We start from the raw sequence: 21871 nt of genomic DNA, 5'->3' as shown, positions 1-21871 counted from the left end.
CGACACCCGGGACCCCTGCCGATCAGCTGTTTGAGAAGGCAGCGGCGCTCCAGTAGTGCCACGGCCTTCTCACTGTTTAACGCAGACCCATCGACGTCACAACTAATATCACTGTCCTGGGCGCGGCTAAGCTCTGTTCAAGTGGATAGATCATCAGTTTAAACAAACTGCAGAACCCCTTTAAGACTGCATTCTTACTATCACACCTAATAAATGGATACCACTTCCCAGTTTCCCGGGGGTAATACTACTACCCATGTTCACCAAATCAATATCTGCCATCCAAAAATCTTTAACTCATTTTGGTTAAGCTATTATCCCCAAGCAATAAAAAATCTTGTAACTACACCATCTCTGGATCTCTGGAGAAGCGGTTCCAAGCAGTAGCACATATTAAGAGAATGAAGGAGTTCATGGAAGTGGAGCATCTGTAGACAACAAGTTACAAGCTTTATGAAAACATCTCCTTTATAAACTTATATCTTCAAGGCTGTAGATCATGAAGCATGTTCCCTACCCTTTTTTACAACCAGTAAATCGTCTTTCTGGAAACATTACTTATCGGACAGTACCATACATTTTTGGACTACAGGATCTCTTTCTTTACATAACAGGAAATAAGTAAAAAAAAATAAAAAAAAGTACAGACTTATTTCGACCTTCCCTGGTGGTCTAGTGTAATGAAGGGGTTGCAGCCAGGTTTCACGATGGTTTAGGGTAGTGAAGGAGTTAATATCATAATCTCTCATTGTCTGGGGCATCTGGGGCAGCAGAGGAGTCAATGCCTGCTTCTCTGGAGATCTAGGGTAGTGGAGGGGAGGGTATGCCTGCTTCCATTGTGGTCCAGGATAATGGTTTGATTTGTATCTGCCTACTTGGTATTTGAGGGAATACTGTCTGCTTCACTGGTGATTTAGGGTAATGATCAGGTTAAGGCCTACATCCCTGGAGATCTGGGTTAGAAGATGGTTGATACATTCTTTCTGTGTGATCTAGACTAGTGAAAGGGTTTATGTTCATGTCCCTGGTAGTTGAAAAGTAGTAAAGTGGTTAAAGGGTTGTTTCATCTCAGACTTTGATGGCCTATTCTAGCGACATGCCATAAAAGTCAGATAGGTGCAGGTTCCACTTCTGGGACCCCCTCCTATCTCCAGAACAGGACCCTCGAAGTGAAGGAGAGCACCTGTGCTGGCTCAGCTATTTCAGACAATCTCATTTTGGATATAGGAGTGGGTCCCACATACATCTGACTTTGATGACATATTCTAGTGATATACCATCTAAGTTTTTGAGATGGGGCAACCCCTTTAATACTCCTGTATTGTTACATAAAGGTTTAGTTGTTGATTTTACTTTTTATTTTGAATTTTTGTTAAATGAGTTCCATATTTTAAAATTATTAAAGATGCTTAGGATAGGAGTCCAATGTAAGACAAGTGTGGGGGTACATTTGTTAAGACCCCAATAGAGCATGAGAGCGAAGCACCGCAGACTAAATTGAGTTTTACCAGTTTCCACTCCACTCTCATCTGTACATTTTGTCTGGTACTGTAACTTTTACTAATTGAACTCAATGTTTTTTTAAATCAGAAGGGATCACAGCGCCCATTCTCATGATCGGTGAAAGTGAGACCTCATTTAGAGTATTGTGCTCAGTACTGGAGGCCATATCTCCAGAAGGATATTGATACTTTGGAGAGAGTTCAGAGAAGAGCTACTAAACTGGTACATGGATTGCAGGATAAAACTTACCAGGAAAGATTAAAGGACCTTAATGTATAGCTTGGAAGAAAGACCAGACAGAGGGGATATGATAGAAACTTTTAAATACATAAAGGGAATCAACAAGGTAAAAGAGGAGAGAATATTTAAAAGAAGAAAAACTGCTACAAGAGGACATAGTTTTAAATTAGAGGGGCAAAGGTTTAAAAGTAATATCAGGAAGTATTACTTTACTGAGAGAGTAGTGGATGCATGGAATAGCCTTCCTGCAGAAGTGGTAGCTGCAAATACAGTGAAGGAGTTTATGCATGCATGGGATAGGCATAAGGCCATCCTTCATATAAGATAGGGCCAGGGGCTATCCATAGTATTCAGTATATTGGGCAGACTAGATGGGCCAAATGGTTCTTATCTGCCGACACATTCTATGTTTCCTGCAGTTGAAACCCCAGTGATTACACCCTGATGGCATATCCATGGTATGAATCTTTAATAGCATAGAACTGATAGGAGCATCTTTACTTTACTATCCATTGAAAAAACCTAAATGTATATGTTATTATTGCAGAAATTTGGGGCACAAGAATGCTCCTGCGGCCGTTTCAGCAAGCACCAACATAATGACTCTTTGTAGTTATTAACATTTACATTCTTGAATTGGATGGTTGTTGACCTAGTCCTTTATTACTTCAAACGCACCTTGGAACAGACACACAGCGGCTGCCTGAAATATTCTATTTCTGGGAACAGTCTACAGTTAGAGAGAAATGGTTTCTACAGTCTTCTATAACCCAGTTTTGAAATGTATTCCAAGTAAGACACATCTATAGTATATATGGACGTTTAGTTCGTCCTGCAGTTGTGTTGTTTTCAAAGCCCAGTTGAATGTAATAAATCAGTTTTTGTCATCTAGTAATACATTTTTTTGGCTTTTTTATTATAGGGCCAAAACAGATGATGCAAACTATACATCATAAATTTAGTGGAGTTGGATCTTTTTGGTTGGCATCAATACTTTGAATCTTCTAGACAGGTTTAAGGAGGTATCAAAATGAACAATTTTGGGCCACTAGTATATGATGTATTACATGGTTTCCTCTATGTGTTAACCTATGTATAGCTCTACAGTTTGTATGTTCTTACCTCCACCTTAGGTAAAGCTACATTCAATAGCTGTTGGCCACCAGCCATCTCTCCCGTCTCTCTCCCAGCTTCCCCAACACGCACACATGTTCCACTTGGCCAGATGTGTGCTATGGGGAGAGTGGAGGAAGATGCTGCCAGACACTTCTGATGGTGGCTTATCTCCAAAGGATTGGGCAAAAATATTAATTTCACCTTATCCTTGTCTTCCCAACATCTTTTGTCAGGGAGAGTTGGAAAATCCCCACACACATTAGTGTGTTGGCCGAAACCACCATTCTTGGTGGGTTTGGCCGACAAAAATATAATGTGAATCACTAGGATATGCCCCCATTTTCCTATAGGTATGGGTCCCACAGCTGGGACCCGCTCCTATATAGAGAAAAAAGAGCCCCGAAAGTGAAAAAGAGCGCACTGCGCATGCGCATCCGCCCTCTATTCATTTTCAATGGGGCCGACGAAAAGAGCCGAGCGCTGGCTCGGCTATTTCCGTCGAGTCCATAGAAGTGAATGGAAGCAGTGGCTGGTCATGCGCGGTGCGCTCCCATTCATTTCTATGGGGAGTCGGCTTGGTGGTGGCCACTCCAGAGTCCTCCAGCCACCACCTTGCGGGGCTCTGTTCCCGATATAGGTGCGAGTCCCAGCAAGGACCCGCACCTATAAGACAATGGGGGCATATCCTAGCGATATGTCCCCGTTGTCTATGATGAGATAACCCTTTTCAAAGTCGAAAAATGGGTTAAACAAAGACAAAGTAAAGAATTGTCTCACAAAGTCAACCCTACCTTAAACAGAAGCTGGTAAGGCTCCTCTAACCCATGGTAATCAGTGAGTTAGGCAAACAGCATCAGGTCCGGGTCATATAGGAGGCTGTCGCGAGGTGGACATATTAACACGGTTTGCTCTCTTGAAGAAACCCATTTAACAAATTTTCACTGACTTGCAGTACTCCCAAGTTTTCAGCATGTTGTCCCCCTTCTAAAACTGAATGTTAAGGTTGGTTTCTGTTGAGTTTCTTACATCAGCAATGGGTTAAAAACGTCCCCATGTTGGCAGTCTGTTACCCAAAAAATGTTAGAGGGTTTCATACCACCACTAATACTAGTGCTGGTCAAAAGATGAGGTCTCTGGACCTTCTAGCCATTATATGCCAAAACAATAGCCCTCATGTGACTTGAATTTAGGGATTTCAAATGCCCTAAACATTTTATCTTTGGGCCAGCACCTGAACCCACAGAAGGGGATAGTGTTTCAGCATCACAGTTGAACAGACTTCCATATAAAAGGAACGTGGCATAGCCATCATAGATATATTGGTAAAAGGCAGCAATCCATTCCAAAATTGTTGAGGGCCCACATGTCTGTTAACAATTTACATAGCAGCATGTAATTAGTAGTTAGATAGAGGGCCACGATATACAGTAGCTTTTGAACCAAGGTTCCTTATTATTATGCCCTTGTAAAAGGTTGTTCTTTGATGACAAAGCAATATTAAGAGAGTTAGTATAAGAGATGACAATGCTTTAGACAACAGAAAAGTCCATAAAAACCCAAAAGATGAGAGTATAAGCTATACCATGCTGTTGAGTTCTCTTGAAGAATTTGGGAGATGACACACTTGGCACTTTTGTTGGCTTCAAGCTGGTGATTATCCACTTTAGTTAAATCTCTCTAAGTAGAGGGCTAGACTCGAAATGCAGATTGGAAGAGATCCAGCAGCAGATGATAGGAGAAAGAAATGCAGCCAGAAATTAGTTCTACTCTATCTGTGCAAAGCAGGAAGCAATGGACGCTCAATATAGTGGAGTATACGGGTGCAAACAAAGATATTTATATATATATATTGTGGCTGCCGGATAGTGATGAGGGAATCAATTTGTACAAATTGATTAGTTCATATGAACCAATTTACACTTTTGAGAGAGCATCCCCATGGTTCTGGGGATTAACATGGCCCCACATCTCACATAGCCTTAGTAATCTAGCATATGGACCGTTACGGCAAGCATTGGCGCATGCACTATATCAAAACGAATCCACATCAACAACAAATTTGCATGTGCAGTTAATCACATTTTAGTGATGCGTTCACAATTTCTGATTTTGTTTACCAGGCAGATCATTTGGCATAAAATTCATTCAGATGAGCGATAGATGGATGGATATATATATATATATATATATATATATATATATACTGTATATATAGATAGTGTTTTATTGGCAGCCCGTGTCTGTTGCTGCCACACTACTTCTATTAGGAACATTATTCATTGTACTACTACTTCTCCCATTGTTGCCATTATCACCACTCCCCTCCTCTCTTTGCTCTGTGTGCAGTTGCACAGCTGCTTCTGCTATAAATGCTGGACTGCCCTTTCACTCCTTGCCTGAGCTTAGGGTTCTAGTTTCCCAGTAAACATGTGCTGTTCTGATTGTCTGCTCATGTACCAAACTTCTGCCTGTTTACCGACTCTAATACTCTGCCCTGATCTTAGCCTGTCTACTGTACTCACCCTCTGCTGCCTGTCCTGACTTCAGATAGTTTCACAGAATTGCACAAACTCTACCTGCCTTTACCTCTGCCTATTTACCAACTACAAGTACTGCCTGACCTCTTAGTGCTTTGCACCAGTGTCTCTGAACCCTATGGTTCAGCTGCCAAGTACACCAGGACTATTCCAAGAGGTAGAAGCCTGGTGGGTCCCCTGAAGCGAAGGGTAGATGCGTGTATACCCCTATACCAACTAACCGGTTTGACTTTGGACTAGTCCTAAGGGCTTTATCCTGGCATTTCTCTGGTTGTCACCCTTTATCCCCATAAAGGGTGTCAACCAGAGAAATGCCAGGATAAAGCCCTTAGGACTAGTCCAAAGTCAAACTGGTTAGTTGGTACAGTGGGTCCATGCCCATTGCCCATTACTGATAGATAGATAGATAGATAGATAGATAGATAGATAGATAGATGCCATTTCTCTTGCTTTGCTTTTGAGTAGTCCATACCCAAGAGTACTGACCACTGTTGATATGCCAGATAAACAGATGGGTCATGTGAACTAAATGAATGCAAAACCTTAAGCTCACTATGTGGCATGTACAGTATGTTACGTGAACAAGCTTAGGGCTGAGAAACCATAATTTCTCATAAAGCAAGCCGCATGGTGATCCATATCTATAGACCTAACTGTACCAACACCGGTCTTCTGCTGACAGGCTCCTCATTCAGTCTGACACAATACAGGTTTTACGGCTATAAATGTTGGCATACAGTGTATCAATAACACAAATTAGATAGTTTCCTACCCTCTAATTGGCGTGCCCATTATTTTCTGTTCTCCCTCCCTCTGCTTTGTGTAGCTCACACACATTTATTCCTTCGCTCTACATTGTCCTCGGGTCAGAGCTGCTGCATCACAGCATATAATTATTACATTCAAAAGATATTGGCCTGATAGGTCCAAGAAAGCGAGCACGCTACATAGTATGTTTGTGTCTCTGCTAGTGATGTAATTGTACGTTCTCGCTCTGCATATTTATATCACCTGTAAGATCTTGTAACAAAGCCAGATATCTGGAGAGCCGATCGCACGCTTTATTATTGCATTCGAGCCAGTAGTGGAGGGTAAATCCCATTAAGCAAAGCAGGCCCAGAGTAGCACAACAACAGCAGCAGCGCAATTAACAGGACTTCACACGTAATATACAAAGCAACCCTGACACTGTACAGAGCATCTAATAGGCATTTACAACAAGTTATCTTTATCCAGGAACCATTGCAATGAGCAGATGGAGCGAACACATTATTATTTACAGAAGCACACAGAAGGGTCAAAAAAAGGTCTACGGGAGTCCTGAGGCAAAATATTCGTGAGCCCTTGTTTCTTCATGGAGGAAAATGGAAGAGCTCTTCCACTTAAATCACCAGTAAATGCAGGTCTATGAGGAATTTCTCTATCTGGAAAAAGCTAGAAAACAAACCAATATGGCTTTGATTAGATCTCCAGGCTTGACTAGATTCTCGACTGAAAAATCTGCTTAGTAGTGCATTGGAACAAAGAGGTAACATTTGATAACCAGGCAGATTTGCAATTAAGAAGCCGGAGATTGATGCATGAAAAGCCCTTCAGGAGCTGTAATAGAGAAAAAAAAAAAGCAAAACAATTGTCGCTTTTGTAAAATGAGCAACTGAAATCAGTAATGGCTAAAGAGCTCAATAGAATTGTTCTTCACAGTAGAAAACGAATCAGGGACTTCTATATACCAATTTTTTTTCAAGTGAAATGTATTATTCTTCTCTTTGTATATTTATTGGAAAAGCGTAATAGAAATTACGGTCAAATGCAACGTATAATCCAAAAATAATATATTTAAATATGTTTTTATTGGGGGCGTTTTTTTTCTATTTTTATGTATGGTAACTACTAATGTAACTTTTAATAAATAAAATGTTTGTGTATTAACTATAGCCACTGACTCTAGCACATACAGTAGGATGACATTTCATATTTTCTGTAGCTCACTTTTCAGCTTTGCTGTACAGACTGGGATATGGTTAGCAGAGTCATCTTTAATGGCAGATGGCAACACTGCTCAAGACCTAGTTGGCGTAGATAACATTATGTTATCCGCAGTTCCCAAATGAATCCCTTGTTTCTGGAGAAGGGATTATACTCCATCTTTTCCTAGTGACTTTATTAGTCTATGGACTTTTTTTGACTATTAAATCCCTTTCATTGCACCTGCCATAAAGCACACACTCTGCTGCACTGCCTGTAGAGGAAGGATGCATGTGCCTCCAATTTGACAGTTCCCAAGAAACATTTAAAAAATAAGTAGCTACAACAAGAACTTACAAACCAACACATTATTTCCCTTCTACACAATGAATAACACTAAACATTTTCTGAGACATTCCCTTTAAGGGTTGTTGTTGACATTCTTAAGCATAAAGGGGTTTTCTTTGATTACTATGGTTTTTAACAGATACGATCATGCCGTGGCATGTCTCATGTACATCTTTTCAATTTGGACTCTGCTAACCCTGTATTAACCATGTAAACCAATCACTCTGGTTTGTTTCCATCTTGTTCTATCGCTTTATCCAACCAAACCTATGATTCTTCTTCCTCTGCCACAGCTCCTGCCCCTAACAATCCCAGCTAGTTTATAGCTCCTCCCACCTCGCTAGTTACATAGACACTCCCCTATCACTGCCCCTAACAACGCCCAGCTAGTTTATAGCTCCTCCCACCTCGCTAGTGACATAGACACTCCCCTATCACTGCCCCTAACAATGCCCAGCTAGTTTATAGCTCCTCCCACCAGCTAGTTACATAGACACTCCCCTATCACTGCCCCTAACAACACCCAGCTAGTTTATAGCTCGTCCAACCTCGCTAGTTACATAGACACTCCCCTATCACTGCCCCTAACAACACCCAGATAGTTTATAGCTCGTCCAACCTCGCTAGTTACATAGACACTCCCCTATCACTGCCCCTAACAACGCCCAGCTAGTTTATAGCTCCTCCCACCTCGCTAGTTACATAGACACTCCCCTATCACCGCCCATAACAATGCCCAGCTAATTTATAGCTCCTCCCACCTCGCTAGTTACATAGACACTCTCCTATCACTGCCCCTAACAACACCCAGCTAGTTTATAGCTCCTCCCACCTCGCTAGTTACATAGACACTCCCCTATCACTGCCCCTAACAACACCCAGCTAGTTTATAGCTCCTCCCACCAAGCTAGTTACATAGACACTCCCCTATCACTGCCCCTAACAACGCCCAGCTAGCTTATAGCTCCTCCCACCTCGCTAGTTACATAGACACTCCCCTATCACTGCCCCTAACAACACCCAGCTAGCTTATAGCTCCTCCCACCTCTCTAGTTACATAGACACTCCCCTATCACCGCCCATAACAATGCCCAGCTAATTTATAGCTCCTCCCACCTCGCTAGTTACATAGACACTCCCCTATCACTGCCTCATAAACATCCAGCTAGTTTATAGCTCCTCCCATCTCGCTAGTTACATAGACACTCCCCTATCACTGTCCCTAACAACACTCAGCTAGTTTATAGCTCCTCCCACCTCGCTAGTTACATAGACACTCCCCTATCACTGCCCATAACAATGCCCAGCTAATTTATAGCTCCTCCCACCAGCTAGTTACATAGACACTCCCCTATCACTGCCCCTAACAACACTCAGCTAGTTTATAGCTCCTCCCACCAAGCTAGTTACATAGACGCTCCCCTATCACTGCCCCTAACAACGCCCAGCTAGTTTATAGCTCCTCCCACCAGCTAGTTACATAGACACTCCCCTATCACTGCCCCTAACAACACTCAGCTAGTTTATAGCTCCTCCCACCAAGCTAGTTACATAGACGCTCCCCTATCACTGCCCCGCCCATGGACACATCACGGAAAATAAGAGCTGAATGAACATGGTTATGTGACCACAGACCAGAAGCTACCTTCATAAAATAATTTTAAAGGATGTTGATGCACAATGGAACAATCCCTTGAAACCACTAAAATTGACTTTCTCCTAAGAATACAGAATGCTGTTTGCCTTTTCAATGGATGAATACACTTTGTGTCAATTACATTCATCTAGAACCAAATGAATAATAATCAAAATTCCAATTTTGTTGATTTTGCGTATTTATATTGCAGGGGAGCCGAGGTGAATTGCTACTGTCGCTCTGTTACAACCCCTCAGCAAACTCAATCATAGTCAACATCATCAAAGCTCGGCATTTAAAAGCCATGGATATCGGGGGCACCTCAGGTCTGTACAAGCCTCTAACAAAATTTTTACCACATTTCTTTGTTAAACAGATTTTTGGAAAAAGCCTATTATTACAGAGATAAAATACCTCTCATGTAATCAACTAGAGCTACCATAGCCAGTGTTATAATTGAGAAATAGAGCAGCACTGACAGACAATATAATACCCAACTCTACTGCTGTGTAGAATTAAAATCTTGCCAGTAAGATTACATTCCGGAGAAAGTTGTGTAAAAGAATAAATGAAAAAATAATTAATAGTATTCAAAAAAAAAGTTTCTAAAAAGGCTGTTAAACTTAAAGGGGTATTCTGGTTCTAACAAGTTATCCCTATCTGCAGGATAGGGGATAACTATCAGATTGGTTGGGTTCTTAACACTGGGACCTCTACTAATCATGAGAACAGGGGCCCACTGAACCCTGTGGAGTTCCCATGAAATGGATGGAGTGGCTGGCCAGAAATGTGCATCACTGCTCGATTCATTTCTATGGGAGCACCAGAGATAGCCGAGCGTAGTACTCGACTGTCATTGGCTCTGCTTGGACTTTCTTTGGGGAGGCAGCGTTAACTGTGTGCAGAGTTAGAGCAGAGCAGAGGCGATCATAGCTGAGCGCTCCTGTCCTTTCATTTCAGCAATTGGTAGGGGGCCTGTCACTATGACATGTCAATGGTTTTTTGAAACTATAAGGCAAGGCACTGAGCTGGCTTCTTTAGTCTCCTCCCTTGCAGAAGAAGGTATCATGTTGAGTAAATGCCTGAGCTAGCTGTCCCTTTCTCTCTCAAAAGGCCGGTAACCTGGCCATATTGCTGGTGGCCCAGGGTCTGTGGCTCAATCATCCTCCTGGCAGTTTGGTCAACGGGCTGGTAACCCGGGGTCTGTGGCTCAGTATCCCCATCTCAGCATTTTCTTCTGCTTACTCATGCAGGCTGGCAGAGTCTCTCCTACTAAACACTGGTCCCTATCTGCAGAAAAGCAGGGGCTCTGGCTTCTCTCCTTATATACAGTTTCTAGCGGAACTAAAACCTCCTAGTGGGAGAGGTGGAGTAGAGAAGCACAGCCTAAACAGAAACAGTGTTAAAGTTTTAGTCTGTCATAGATTTGTATACAGCAGGGGTACTCAACTAGTTTTATTAAAGGTCCACATACCAGGGTCTGCAGTCAGGTGAAGGTCCGAGCTGAACGCCAACAGTAAAGATGCCATGCGATCATGTGATCCATGCACGTGGGGCGCTCTGACGTTATAGTGGAGCGCCCCGGGTAAGTCCCAGAATTAGTAATGGCCACATTAGTGCCCCAGTAAGAATAATGTCCCCATTAGTGCCCCCAGTAAGAGTATTGCCCCCATTAGTGCCCCCCTTCTCTGCTTTTGCAAAAAAAAATAAAAAATTTGCATTCACCTGGCTGCGGTGAACATTCGCTGCTGACTGCAAGCTCAGGACCGGGGCTCCAACGTGATGGCGTCTTGTAGGTCCTGTCCTGAGCTTCTAGTCAGCAGGGAGTGTTCTCCACAGCGTGAGCAAATGGAGGTGGAGGTACCGTAATATATATTTTTTTTTACTAGCACAAGTAGCGGTGGAGGTAACGGCTGTACTAATGGGCGTTCCATGATGGAAGCGCTCATTAGTAAGGGTACTTTCACACTTGCAGCAGGACGGATCCGACAGGCTGCTCACCCCGTCAGATCCATCTTGCCACTACTTCGCCGTGCCGCTGCTCTGTGCCCATCGACTATAATGGGGATGGGGGCAAATCTACGGCGCAGCACGGTGAGAGGCCGCCAGACTAAAAGTACTACATGTCCGACTTTTTCGTCTGGCGGCCTCACACCGTGCACTGCCATGCTGCGCCGTAGCTTCACTCCCGCTATAGTCAATGGGGAGTGGCAGTCCGGCAAAATAGCGGCAGGACGGATCTGACAGGGTGAACAGCCTGTCGGATCCGTCCTGCCGCAAGTGTGAAAGGAGCCTAACAGTCCTTACAGGAAAATTCTGGCACCGGCAAGGGAACTAAAGTACCAGCCTTGCTGGTGAACTACTGGCCGGGTGGCAACCCAAGCCACAGAACAGACATATGATAGTTTTGTTCCGCATCCAATTCCCATTATTGGGGGATTGGATGCGGCCCCTTAATTACAATGGGGCCACAAGAGATGCAGACAGCACACTGTGCGGAACAAAACTATCATGGTTTGATGGGGCTTAATCACTTTATTTAATCAGGTTACCTAAAGAAGATGGCCCAGGAGAGATGGGAACATGACACTGACTGGAGTCCTTTCCTGCAGTCAGTGACGTGTTTCCGCCTCTCTGTAGCCCTCTCCACGCCCCCCCATCACCCCAGTATAATAAACATTGGTGGCGCAGTGCGCCCCCCCCCCAATATAATAAACATTGGTGGCGCAGTGCGCCCCCCCTCAAAATAATAAACATTGGTGGCGCAGTGCGCCCCCCCATCACCCCAGTATAATAAACATTGGTGGCGCAGTGCGCCCCCCCTCAATATAATAAACATTGGTGGCGCAGTGTGCCCCCCCATCACCCCAGTATAATAAACATTGGTGGCGCAGTGCACCCCCCCTCAATATAATAAACATGGGTGGCGCAGTGTGCCTCCCCAATATAATAAACATTGGTGGCGCAGTGCGCCCCCCCTCAAAATAATAAACATTGGTGGCGCAGTGCGCCCCCCCCATCACCTCAGTATAATAAACATTGGTGGCGCAGTGCGCCCCCCCCATCACCCCAGTATAATAAACATTGGTGGCGCAGTGGGCCCCCCCTCAATATAATAAACATTGGTGGCGCAGTGTGCCCCCCCAATATAATAAACATTGGTGGCGCAGTGCGCCCCCCTCAATATAATAAACATTGGTGGCGCAGTGTGCCCCCCCAATATAATAAACATTGGTGGCGCAGTGCGCCCCCCCTCAAAATAATAAACATTGGTGGCGCAGTGCGCCCCCCCAGTATAATAAACATTGGTGGCGCAGTGCGCCCCCCCTCAATATAATAAACATTGGTGGCGCAGTGTGCCCCCCAATATAATAAACATTGGTGGCGCAGTGCGCCCCCCCATCGCCCCAGTATAATAAACATTGGTGGCGCAGTGCGCCCCCTCTCAATATAATAAACATTGGTGGCGCAGTATGCCCCCCCCCCAATATAATAAACATTGGTGGCGCAGTGGGCAGTGCCAATGAGGGTTAAAAAAGAAAAAAATAATTTACTCACCTCCTCCAGTTGATCGCGTAGCTGCCGGTCTCCTGTTCTTACTTCTTTCTTCAGGACCTGTGGTGACATCACTGTGCTCATCACATGATACATCACATAATCCATCACCATGGTAATGGGCCATGTGATGAGCTCAGTGACGTCACCACAGGTCCTGAAGAAAGAAGTAAGAACAGGAGACCGGCAGCTACGCGATCAACTGGAGGAGGTGAGTTAATTTTCTTTTATTATTTTTAACCCTCATTGGCACTCCCCACTGTGCCACCAATGTTTATTATACTGGGGGGGGGGGGGGGGGCGCACTGTGCCACCAACGTTTCTTATACAAATACAGGAGGCGGGTGCCGGAATCAAATAGCCGGCACCCGACCTTTGTGACAGGGGGCTGCGATCAGCTACAATTAACCCCTCAGGTACCGCACCTGAAGGGTTAACTCAACTGCAGCTGATCGCAGCTCCCTGTCATAGAGGTCGGGTGTCGGCTATTTGATTCCAGCACCCGCCTCCTGTATTTGTAATACAGGTCAGTTTTCTTCATTGGTGGCGCAGTGGCCACAGCCCCTCCCCTCCTCCTCCTGTCTCTCTTCTTATTGGCAGCGGCGGGGGCAGCAGCACAGGGGGGAGGGAGAGACTCCTCCTGCGCTGCTGAGAACTATCATCTCCTGTGCCCCGCCGCTGTATTGAGCAGAGCTGCCAGAAGGTGCAGGAGGAGGAGCGCTACATGTGGAGGAAGCCCTGTCTCACTGCGCTGTGGGACAGGCGGAAGTGCGCCGGTAAGCTCCTCCTCCTGCACGGTACAGTGTGCAGGAGAGGAGGAGCGCTCTGAAGGATGGCCGGGGTCCGGACAACTGGCGGCCGCGGTCCGTATTTGGACCGCGGTCCGCCAGTTGAGTACCCCTGGTATACAGTTTCAATGCAAGTCTATAAGAATGACTAGGCATATTTTCCAGACATTAACAAGTCTTCAGACATAAAGACCAGAACTAAACCAGACAGTCAGAAGGTGAGTGCATCTGGGTTTTTTTCTCTCCAAAACTTGCATAGGTAGAAAGTCATAAAGTTTCTCAGTATTAGCTGGCTGTGTATTAACCCTTTCCACTCTGCAGAGCAGCTAAAGTGTAATAACAGTGCAAATGAACATGATTTATTACAATAAACCTATAAATGAAGTTCAACAATATGAAACAGTATAAGTGCAAACAACAAATCACTGTGCAAGTTAACCCTACAAAGTGCAATAAAGTAGGGAGTTGATGGCTTTGCGTACCAATAGGGGCAAAAAAAACACGTTCTGAAGATATGGGCAGGTCCACGAATTATGCAAAGAAAGTCCATAAGGCCTCATGCACCTGCCACATCCATACTGCAGTCCGCAAACCATGGATCATACAGACACCTTCCATGTGCAATCTGCATTTTTCTCACTCTCATTACTAGAAATGACTATTCTTGTCCGCAAGAATAGGACATATTCTATCATTTGCAGAAGGGACAGACGGATGAGGACAGCACAGAGATGACATCTGTCTTATTATTATTTATTATTATTAAAGCACCATTAATTCCATAGCGCTGTACATATGATAAGCGGTGCAGGTACATAATACAGACAATTGCACTAAGCATGAACAAAACGAGTTACAGACTCGTACAGAAGGAGAGAGGAGCCTGCCCGTGAGGGCTTACAATCTACATGGTATGGGAGAAGGACACAGTAGGTGCGGGTGAAGTTGGTCATGGCGGTATGGAGGCAGCAGGGTCACTGGTTGTAGACTTGTCTAAAGAGGTGGGTTTCCAGGTTTCTTTTGAAGGATTTCACTGTAGGTGAGAGTCTGATATGTTGGGGTAGCGAGTTCCAGAGTGTGGGGGTGCACGGGAGAAATCTTGGAGGCGATTGTGGGAAGAGGTGATTAGAGGAGAGGAGAGAAGGAGGTCTTATGAGGATCAGAGATTACGTGTGGGGATGTATCGGTAAAGTACCTTAGAGATGTACGGAGGGGACAGGTTGTGGACGGCTTTATACGTATTTGCTAGCATATTGAACTGAATTTGCTGGGCATTGGGGAGCCAGTGAAGGGATTGGCAGAGGGGGAGGCAGAGGAGAAACGAGGGGAGAGGTGGATTAACCAAGCAGCAGAGTTGAGGATAGATCGGAGGGGTGCAAAAGTGCTAGATGGAAGGCCACAGAGGAGAATGTTACAGTAGTCTAGGCGGGAGATGATCAGGGCATGTACAAGCATTTTTGCAGACCCTTGGTTGAGGAATGCACAGATGCGGGAGATATTTTTGAGTTGGCAGCGGCAGGTGGTGGAAAGGGCTTGGATGTGCGGTCTGAAGGAGAGGGCAGAATCCAAGGTCACTCCAAGGCAGCAGACTTGGTTGACCGGGAAGAGTGTGCAGCCATTGATCGTAATAGATAGGTCTGTTGAGGAAGTTGAGCAAGATGGGGGAAAGATTATAAATTCTGTTTTATCCATGTTAAGTTTTAGAAAGTGAGAGGAGAAGAAGGAGGATATAGAAGATAGGCATTGTGGGATTCTGGATAGTAAGGTGGTGATGTCTGGACCAGAGAGGTAGATTTGTGTGTCGTCAGCATAAAAGCGATACTGAAAGCCATGGGACTCTATCAGATGTCCCAGGCCGAAAGTGTAAATAGAGAAGAGCAGGGGTCCTAGGACAGAGCCTTGCGGGACACCAACAGAGATGGAATGAGACGAGGAGGTGGTGTGAGAGTGGGAGACCCTAAATGTCCAGTCTGTGAGGTATGATGTGATCCAGGAGAGGACAAGGTCCTTGATGCCGTGTGCTGTCCATTTTATTTTGTGAAACCTTAGAAATGAATGGGTCTGTGTGCAGTCCGCAAAAACTTCAGGTCGTACATTACTACAAAATACGGTTGTGTGCATGAGGTCTAATGTGAATACTCCTGGTGTTTAAGATTATGTGTAAACAAGTCCAAAACAGTTAATAATTAATTAGCTGAATGCAGTAAACAGAATGGGTGCAAACATACAATTTCATGTAATAGCTTACAGTTACTGTACCTCCTATTGGGAATGCATTGCCTTTGCAATGTAATTTTATACTAAAATTCTATACTAAATGTAATTCCTCTATTGCTTTACTACTTTATCTGAGATTTACCTGAAAAGCCATTAAAAGTTTCACACTGTGTTTATGTGATCCATCATAATCATGCAGATTTTATTTAGTAACAGATGTTTCATCTAATTTGAAGATTTTGGCAGCCATTTTTATGTTCGCACCGTAATGTCACAGCATTAGGCCTCAAGCATATTACAGTTTATACATCCTGTGAGATCTACGGAGCGGCAATATGATGTCCATAGAGCTGCATGGCACGCTACTGTCCCTCTCCAATTTCACAACAGGAGAGAGTATATATGTAATACGGCAATGTAAGGAGCACTAAATAGTGGCTCATGGAGTGCCTTTGGCTCCATATTAAGGAGCTATAGGAACTTTATGTGGGTCCCTACAGGTTCTATGTGGATGAGGCTTCATTTGGATTGTGATGGCTACTGGTCTGTGCTTAAGACCTGAAGGTGCAGCGACCGGAGGGGTAGCATGAATGGGGGGAGTGGTTGTGGCTATGAGTAGTACTCACAGTTCAGGGTGGAATTCGTCACACTGTCTCTCCCTGGGTCACGCACAGTGAATTGAGGGTGCACCCTTTCTTCCCTCAGGGTACTCACTGAGCTTCTGGGACTCCTGCCTGATGGTAGTTAGGGTGTCCTAGATGTTGGCAGGGTGCAAGGCAGGAGTATTGATGCAGGGCCAGCAGATGGATGATTGAGTCAATAATCTGGCCTGTTGGTTGAAATAAATAAAGTCTTTCTTTACTAAATCGATGATGGGAGTTGCTGTTTGTAGAGAGTTTCAATGCAAGTCTTTGGGAATGAGTAAGCATTTTCCAGACATAAACAACAGAGCTAAACCACACAACCATTGATTGGTAGGGAGAAGAATTTGGTGAAACCCAAAAAAATTGTGGCAAAATACTTTGCCTTTTTTATTTTATTGATGATGTCACTTTTATACTTCACAGACCCTTACGTTAAGGTTTGGCTCATGTATAAGGATAAGAGGGTTGAGAAGAAGAAGACGGTGGTCATGAAGAGGTGTTTAAATCCCATCTTTAATGAATCTTTCATCTTCGAGGTGCCCACTGAGAAACTTAGGGAGACGACCATCATCATAACTGTCATGGACAAAGACAGGATAAGTCGTAATGACGTAATTGGCAAGGTAAGTACGATGGGGAAATATTTAGGGAAATGCTAAATAACTCCAGCTCTTCTTTAATGGAGACCTACCCCCAAAAATAATTATAAGATGAAGATTACTGTACAAAATAGGTCTACACATCACTACTGCCTACTCCCAAAGCAGAAATAGACGTCACTTGCTTCCCACGTTAAGTACTTTTGCCCCCGTTTTCATTATAAGTAATTGGACCAGAAGGATCTTGGTTTTAATATGAAACGTGTTTAAGAGATTTATATATGAGAGTGAGGGATTGTAAAGGAATACATGGCAAGGCAGTGAAAGGATTTGCATTGCACAATGACAGATGAGGAGGGTAACTGCAGCATTTCGTTTGGATTGGAGAGAAGACAGATGTGTTAATTGGATGCCAAATATGAGGGAGTTGTGAGTGGATTAGCATTAGGAGGAGATATATTAGAAACGAGAAAAAACAAAAAAATAGATAGCTGTAGCTGAATGTTAAGAACAACGAGGCAGAAATTAAAATGCGGTTGTATCTTTCAGTGTTATGGTCAGAAAAGTAGAAAGGATTGTAAAGACGATATTTAAAGTGACCTCAAGTCATGAGCCCAAAAATTGTACAAAATACACTACACATAGACGATAATTATCCGCCATTAATTTCTATCAGCGCTGTGTGCTTGGGTGCTTATATTCTCAGCTCATTTTCAAGCAGAGCCTTGACCCATGACTACAGCTTGGCCACAGTGTCTACAGGAAGTCTGAGGTGGTCTGAGACATATCACCTGTCTCATCATTGGCTCAAGCTGCTGCTGTCTCCTCCCCACTGCAGCACTGCCTCCTCTGATTGGATGCTGTGTATAAACACAGGTCTATCACAGGGTCAGCAGGAAGTTAGTGCATGGAGGTCAGAATTCTATTAGGTCAAGGGCAGAATGACTATAAAATAAAAATTACAAATCCACCACTGAAAAAATCTGATTATCAGGTAATTGTTACACATATACGGAAGCAAATAAGGCTGGAGAGTTACTTAAAGTCTATTTTAATATTTTAGATGAGTAAAATCTGGAAATCCATCTTATGCATTGAGACAAGCCGTCCTTGCCTATCTCAGATGACACCTAACACCATCAGAACATGAAAGGAGTTGTGTTACTCATCTGTATAGAAATGCAACTTCTGCTGGATATTACAATGTCCTTCAGAAGGTGTATTTTTGCATATGGATTACCAGAAAGTGCATGAAGACACGCTGTGCAGGTGCTGATAGGGTCTTGGTAAAGTGTAATAGACAGGAAACCTCCTTCCCAGTAGATCTTCTGCATCACATAACCCCAGGTAAGCAACATCTGGAAGGTTGTTGCTCAGCCCAAAACAGGAATTTTAAGATTTGTTGATCAGCCAAAAACTAGAACTTTTAGATTTTTGAGGTTTCTTGACATATGCGTTTATTACACTAAAGCTGTACTTTCAAGATCGTTCACAACAAGTTTGGGGATTGATGCCCCCTCACTTATAACTGTTAGCAGGAATGTGAGGCAGAAAACCACACAAAGATTCTGAGGAACCATAAATGCTTGTGCACCACCAGTCAAAGTTTACAGTAAGCCCCATTACAATTGAAAGCCTTTAGGAAAACTGTCCCAATATCACAGGTCTTCATTTGGCAAGTGAGGCAGGGGTGGATTGGCTATAGACCCTACAGAGAAATTTACCAGTGGGCCGATGCCTTGGGGGCCACCCAAGCCCTCTTCACATCCACCAGCCAGGTACATAATGATCTGATTCTCTCCTATGACCCTGGCCAGTGGCCACAGGTGCCCTCCTGAATTCAACTGTATCGTCATCCTCAGTTGAATACTGTGACGCAGGTGGCAGTATTTTGTGCTGTACTATGGTATTTGGTTCTGCTGGGGCGGTATAGTGTTCTGTACCATAGTATTGCTGGCTCTGCCTACTTCTGTTGTCCCTGCCTACATATGTTGGCCCTACTTGCCTCGCCTTCTGTCAATTTGGATCCACCTACAACATGGGGCCACTTTAAGTTTTTTTTCCAAAGCCAAGTTCCCAGGGTCAAGTTCCCAGTCCACCTCTGAAGTGAGGCCTACCTCAGTAATACAAATACTTGAAGACTATTAGGTTGTCTGTTTAATACACCAAAAATCAATATATCTTCTAACTGTTATCATCCTGTCTGCAGATCTACCTGTCTTGGAAGAGTGGTCCTGGAGAGGTGAAGCACTGGAAAGACATGATTTCCCATCCAAGAACAGCTGTAGCACAATGGCACCAACTCAAGGCCTGAGCTTATGGATTTTTCTGCACTCTGTGATCTCCTGTCTTCGGTTACCTCCAACCAAACCAATGCATTGGCCACGCTCTTACTGTCTGCACAAACACAGCCTGCAGGCTTATATAAGGAATCGCCAGCTTGGAACTTTAGGTAACAGGATGCCCCTGGGCCAACCTGTGCCATCTGCAGCTCTTCAACAAGGATTGTGCTCTAAAACTTTCCTTATATTTGTTATACCAGACACGACTGCAGTTTTCCTTCTGGCTTCATAAGGAGCGGCTCAACTTCCCAACACAGTGTTACAGAGACGCTGAGAAGAGCAGGAAGAGAACTTCCCGCAGGAAACTTCTCTCTGGGTGGCCAAGCCTGCAAACTTTCCATGGCTTCTACAAATACATGTTAGCTGCAGGGGTGCTATAGTGTGCCTGAGGTGGTTAGCAATGTAACAACTCACTTTTTGTAGTGGTGTGAAGGTGCAATGAACCCCAGAATTCTTTTCAGGGTTCGTTTTTCTTTATAGAAAGCAAAGATAAAGGCAATACCTGTGTTATTGCGTCTTAGACACCTCCTCATGTACCGTTTGATGGAACATGGAGGTAGAGTTAGGGTGGATTCTGCTCCACTGGCTCTTTACTGTAAGTGTGTGGTTGTCGGTGTCCAATGTGCGTAAAGCAATGTGTGATTGTGCGTATGTTTGTATGTGTGGGTGTTTCTCAAAGCTCACCCCTTTTCTTCTTATCTTCCCTTTCGCAGGCTGGGATGACGCTTTGGTTCGCCTGCGTATCTCTGTACCGTGATTCTTTGTAGCTTTCTTTGATTGTTGCCTCCTTTTTTTATTTTGAATTCTGTTTTTCACAAAATAGGTTATTTTTCAGAGTTTCTCTAAAAAAAAAAGAAAGGTTTTTTAAAAAAAAATGTCACAGACAATGTTGTGTTGAAGGGGGGATTGTGATCTTAAGCTTTTATTGTTGTCTAGAATTCATAGAGATCATTGATATTGGGTAGCCACGTTTTGCTGCCACTGAGGTCCGCATTGCATTGGTTCCAGCCCTCGCTGGCAGCAGGAAGTTTATTGTTAGAGCCAAAGAGAATGCTACCCCTGTCACGAAATATGGAGCTCAGTATTCTCAGCCTCCTGGAAGGAAGGATGAATCTCTGGCCCAGTCCCCTTCTCTCCTGGTGATTATGTGGTGTAACCTGTATGTATCAGGGTCCCCTTGCCTTTTGAGCATCACCAGCCATTTTGTCTTCCAGGACGAGGCCTTGGAGATCCCCCAGGGTCTCCTGTTCTCCAGGCTCCAGAGTCCCATGTATAAAGTCAAAACTGAGTTTTAAGTATGACATACTGATGTGTGGAAACAAGGGGTAAAACCCATTGTACACGTTAAAAGTGAATTCTTCTCACTAGTCTAATTGGATATATCTGAACTAAGATTAAATAAATGCTGTTAAATATGAACACAAGGACAAATGATGTTAAGTGTTTAAAACCTAATGATCGTTGTCAGTGTTGGACTGTGGTTCCTTGGGCCCACCAGAGGAAATTATTCTTGAGTTCAAACCTCTATATCATCAAAAAAGTCTAAAACGTTTTAAATCAAAGAACTAGACCCTATAGGCAATTGATTATCTTCAACTTCAAATGGGATTTTTCTAGTGGGACTTTGAGGCTTTAGAGATTGGGCCCATCGGAGTATCCTTTGGTACTCTGGTAGGGCAATTCAACCACGTCACGACCTTGACTCCATGAATAGTGCACTAATCATTGCAAGTGTACGGTAGGGTATCTGACAAGCATTTCAAGAAAGGTTGACCTACCAGCCTACATTGGCATAGCCCTTTCTGGTAGATGGTCACAAGAACCCAGTTATATCTTCATTTTTCTGATATACACTGAGACTAGAAGGTTTGTGAACCATTACGATTTTTTTTATCATGAACTTACCTAAAATGTCATTGGATTTTCCTTCTATATCCAGAGAATCTAATAAATCAAAGGACACACAAAAGGACATTCATTTTAATTTATATGCTGATTAACCTCTTTGTTAGAAAATGTATGTGAACCCTGGGGGCAACACTAAGAACTACTGGTGTAACTAGGAGATACAGCAATAAAAAATGAAATCGGTGCACATTGCCCCAAAACACTAATAGAAGCAGAACACGCTCACGACATCGGAGCATGCACACATGCCTCAAGCCCAGACAGATCGGATAATGGGAGTGGCTCTGGCCATGACAGTTGCTCATACATATCACAATGGCAATCCTCAAACTGATGCTCCCTAGGGCAAGTGCAGTGATAGGAGGGTGCACCTTTTCTTCCCTCTGAGTCCACCCTGGTGTTGGGGCTCCTGCCTGATGGTAGTTGGGTTGCCCTTGGTGTTAAGCATTTTGTAAGGATGTAGGACAGGAGAT

The 21871-nt window shown here is 43.9% G+C and overlaps 1 protein-coding gene across 2 annotated transcripts in view; it reads left to right on the top strand.

The window, feature by feature from the left end:
• SYT7 (synaptotagmin 7) overlaps positions 1-20903 on the top strand; it is a 384370-nt gene extending 363467 nt beyond the window's left edge. For both annotated transcript variants that reach the window (XM_040409405.1, XM_040409404.1), the window contains 3 exons: positions 9557-9671; positions 16973-17172; positions 19358-20903. In XM_040409405.1, coding sequence (XP_040265339.1) covers positions 9557-9671; positions 16973-17172; positions 19358-19462 — 420 coding nt within the window. In that variant the 3' untranslated portion in view covers positions 19463-20903. The remainder of the gene's footprint in view (positions 1-9556; positions 9672-16972; positions 17173-19357) is intronic.
• The last annotated feature ends 968 nt before the right edge of the window (positions 20904-21871 follow it).

The sequence above is a fragment of the Bufo bufo genome, chromosome 10, assembly GCF_905171765.1.
Source record: "Bufo bufo chromosome 10, aBufBuf1.1, whole genome shotgun sequence".
Classification (NCBI taxonomy): domain Eukaryota; kingdom Metazoa; phylum Chordata; class Amphibia; order Anura; family Bufonidae; genus Bufo; species Bufo bufo.
Note: the sequence above shows the minus strand (reverse complement) of the source record. Positions and strands in the feature narration are given on the sequence as shown.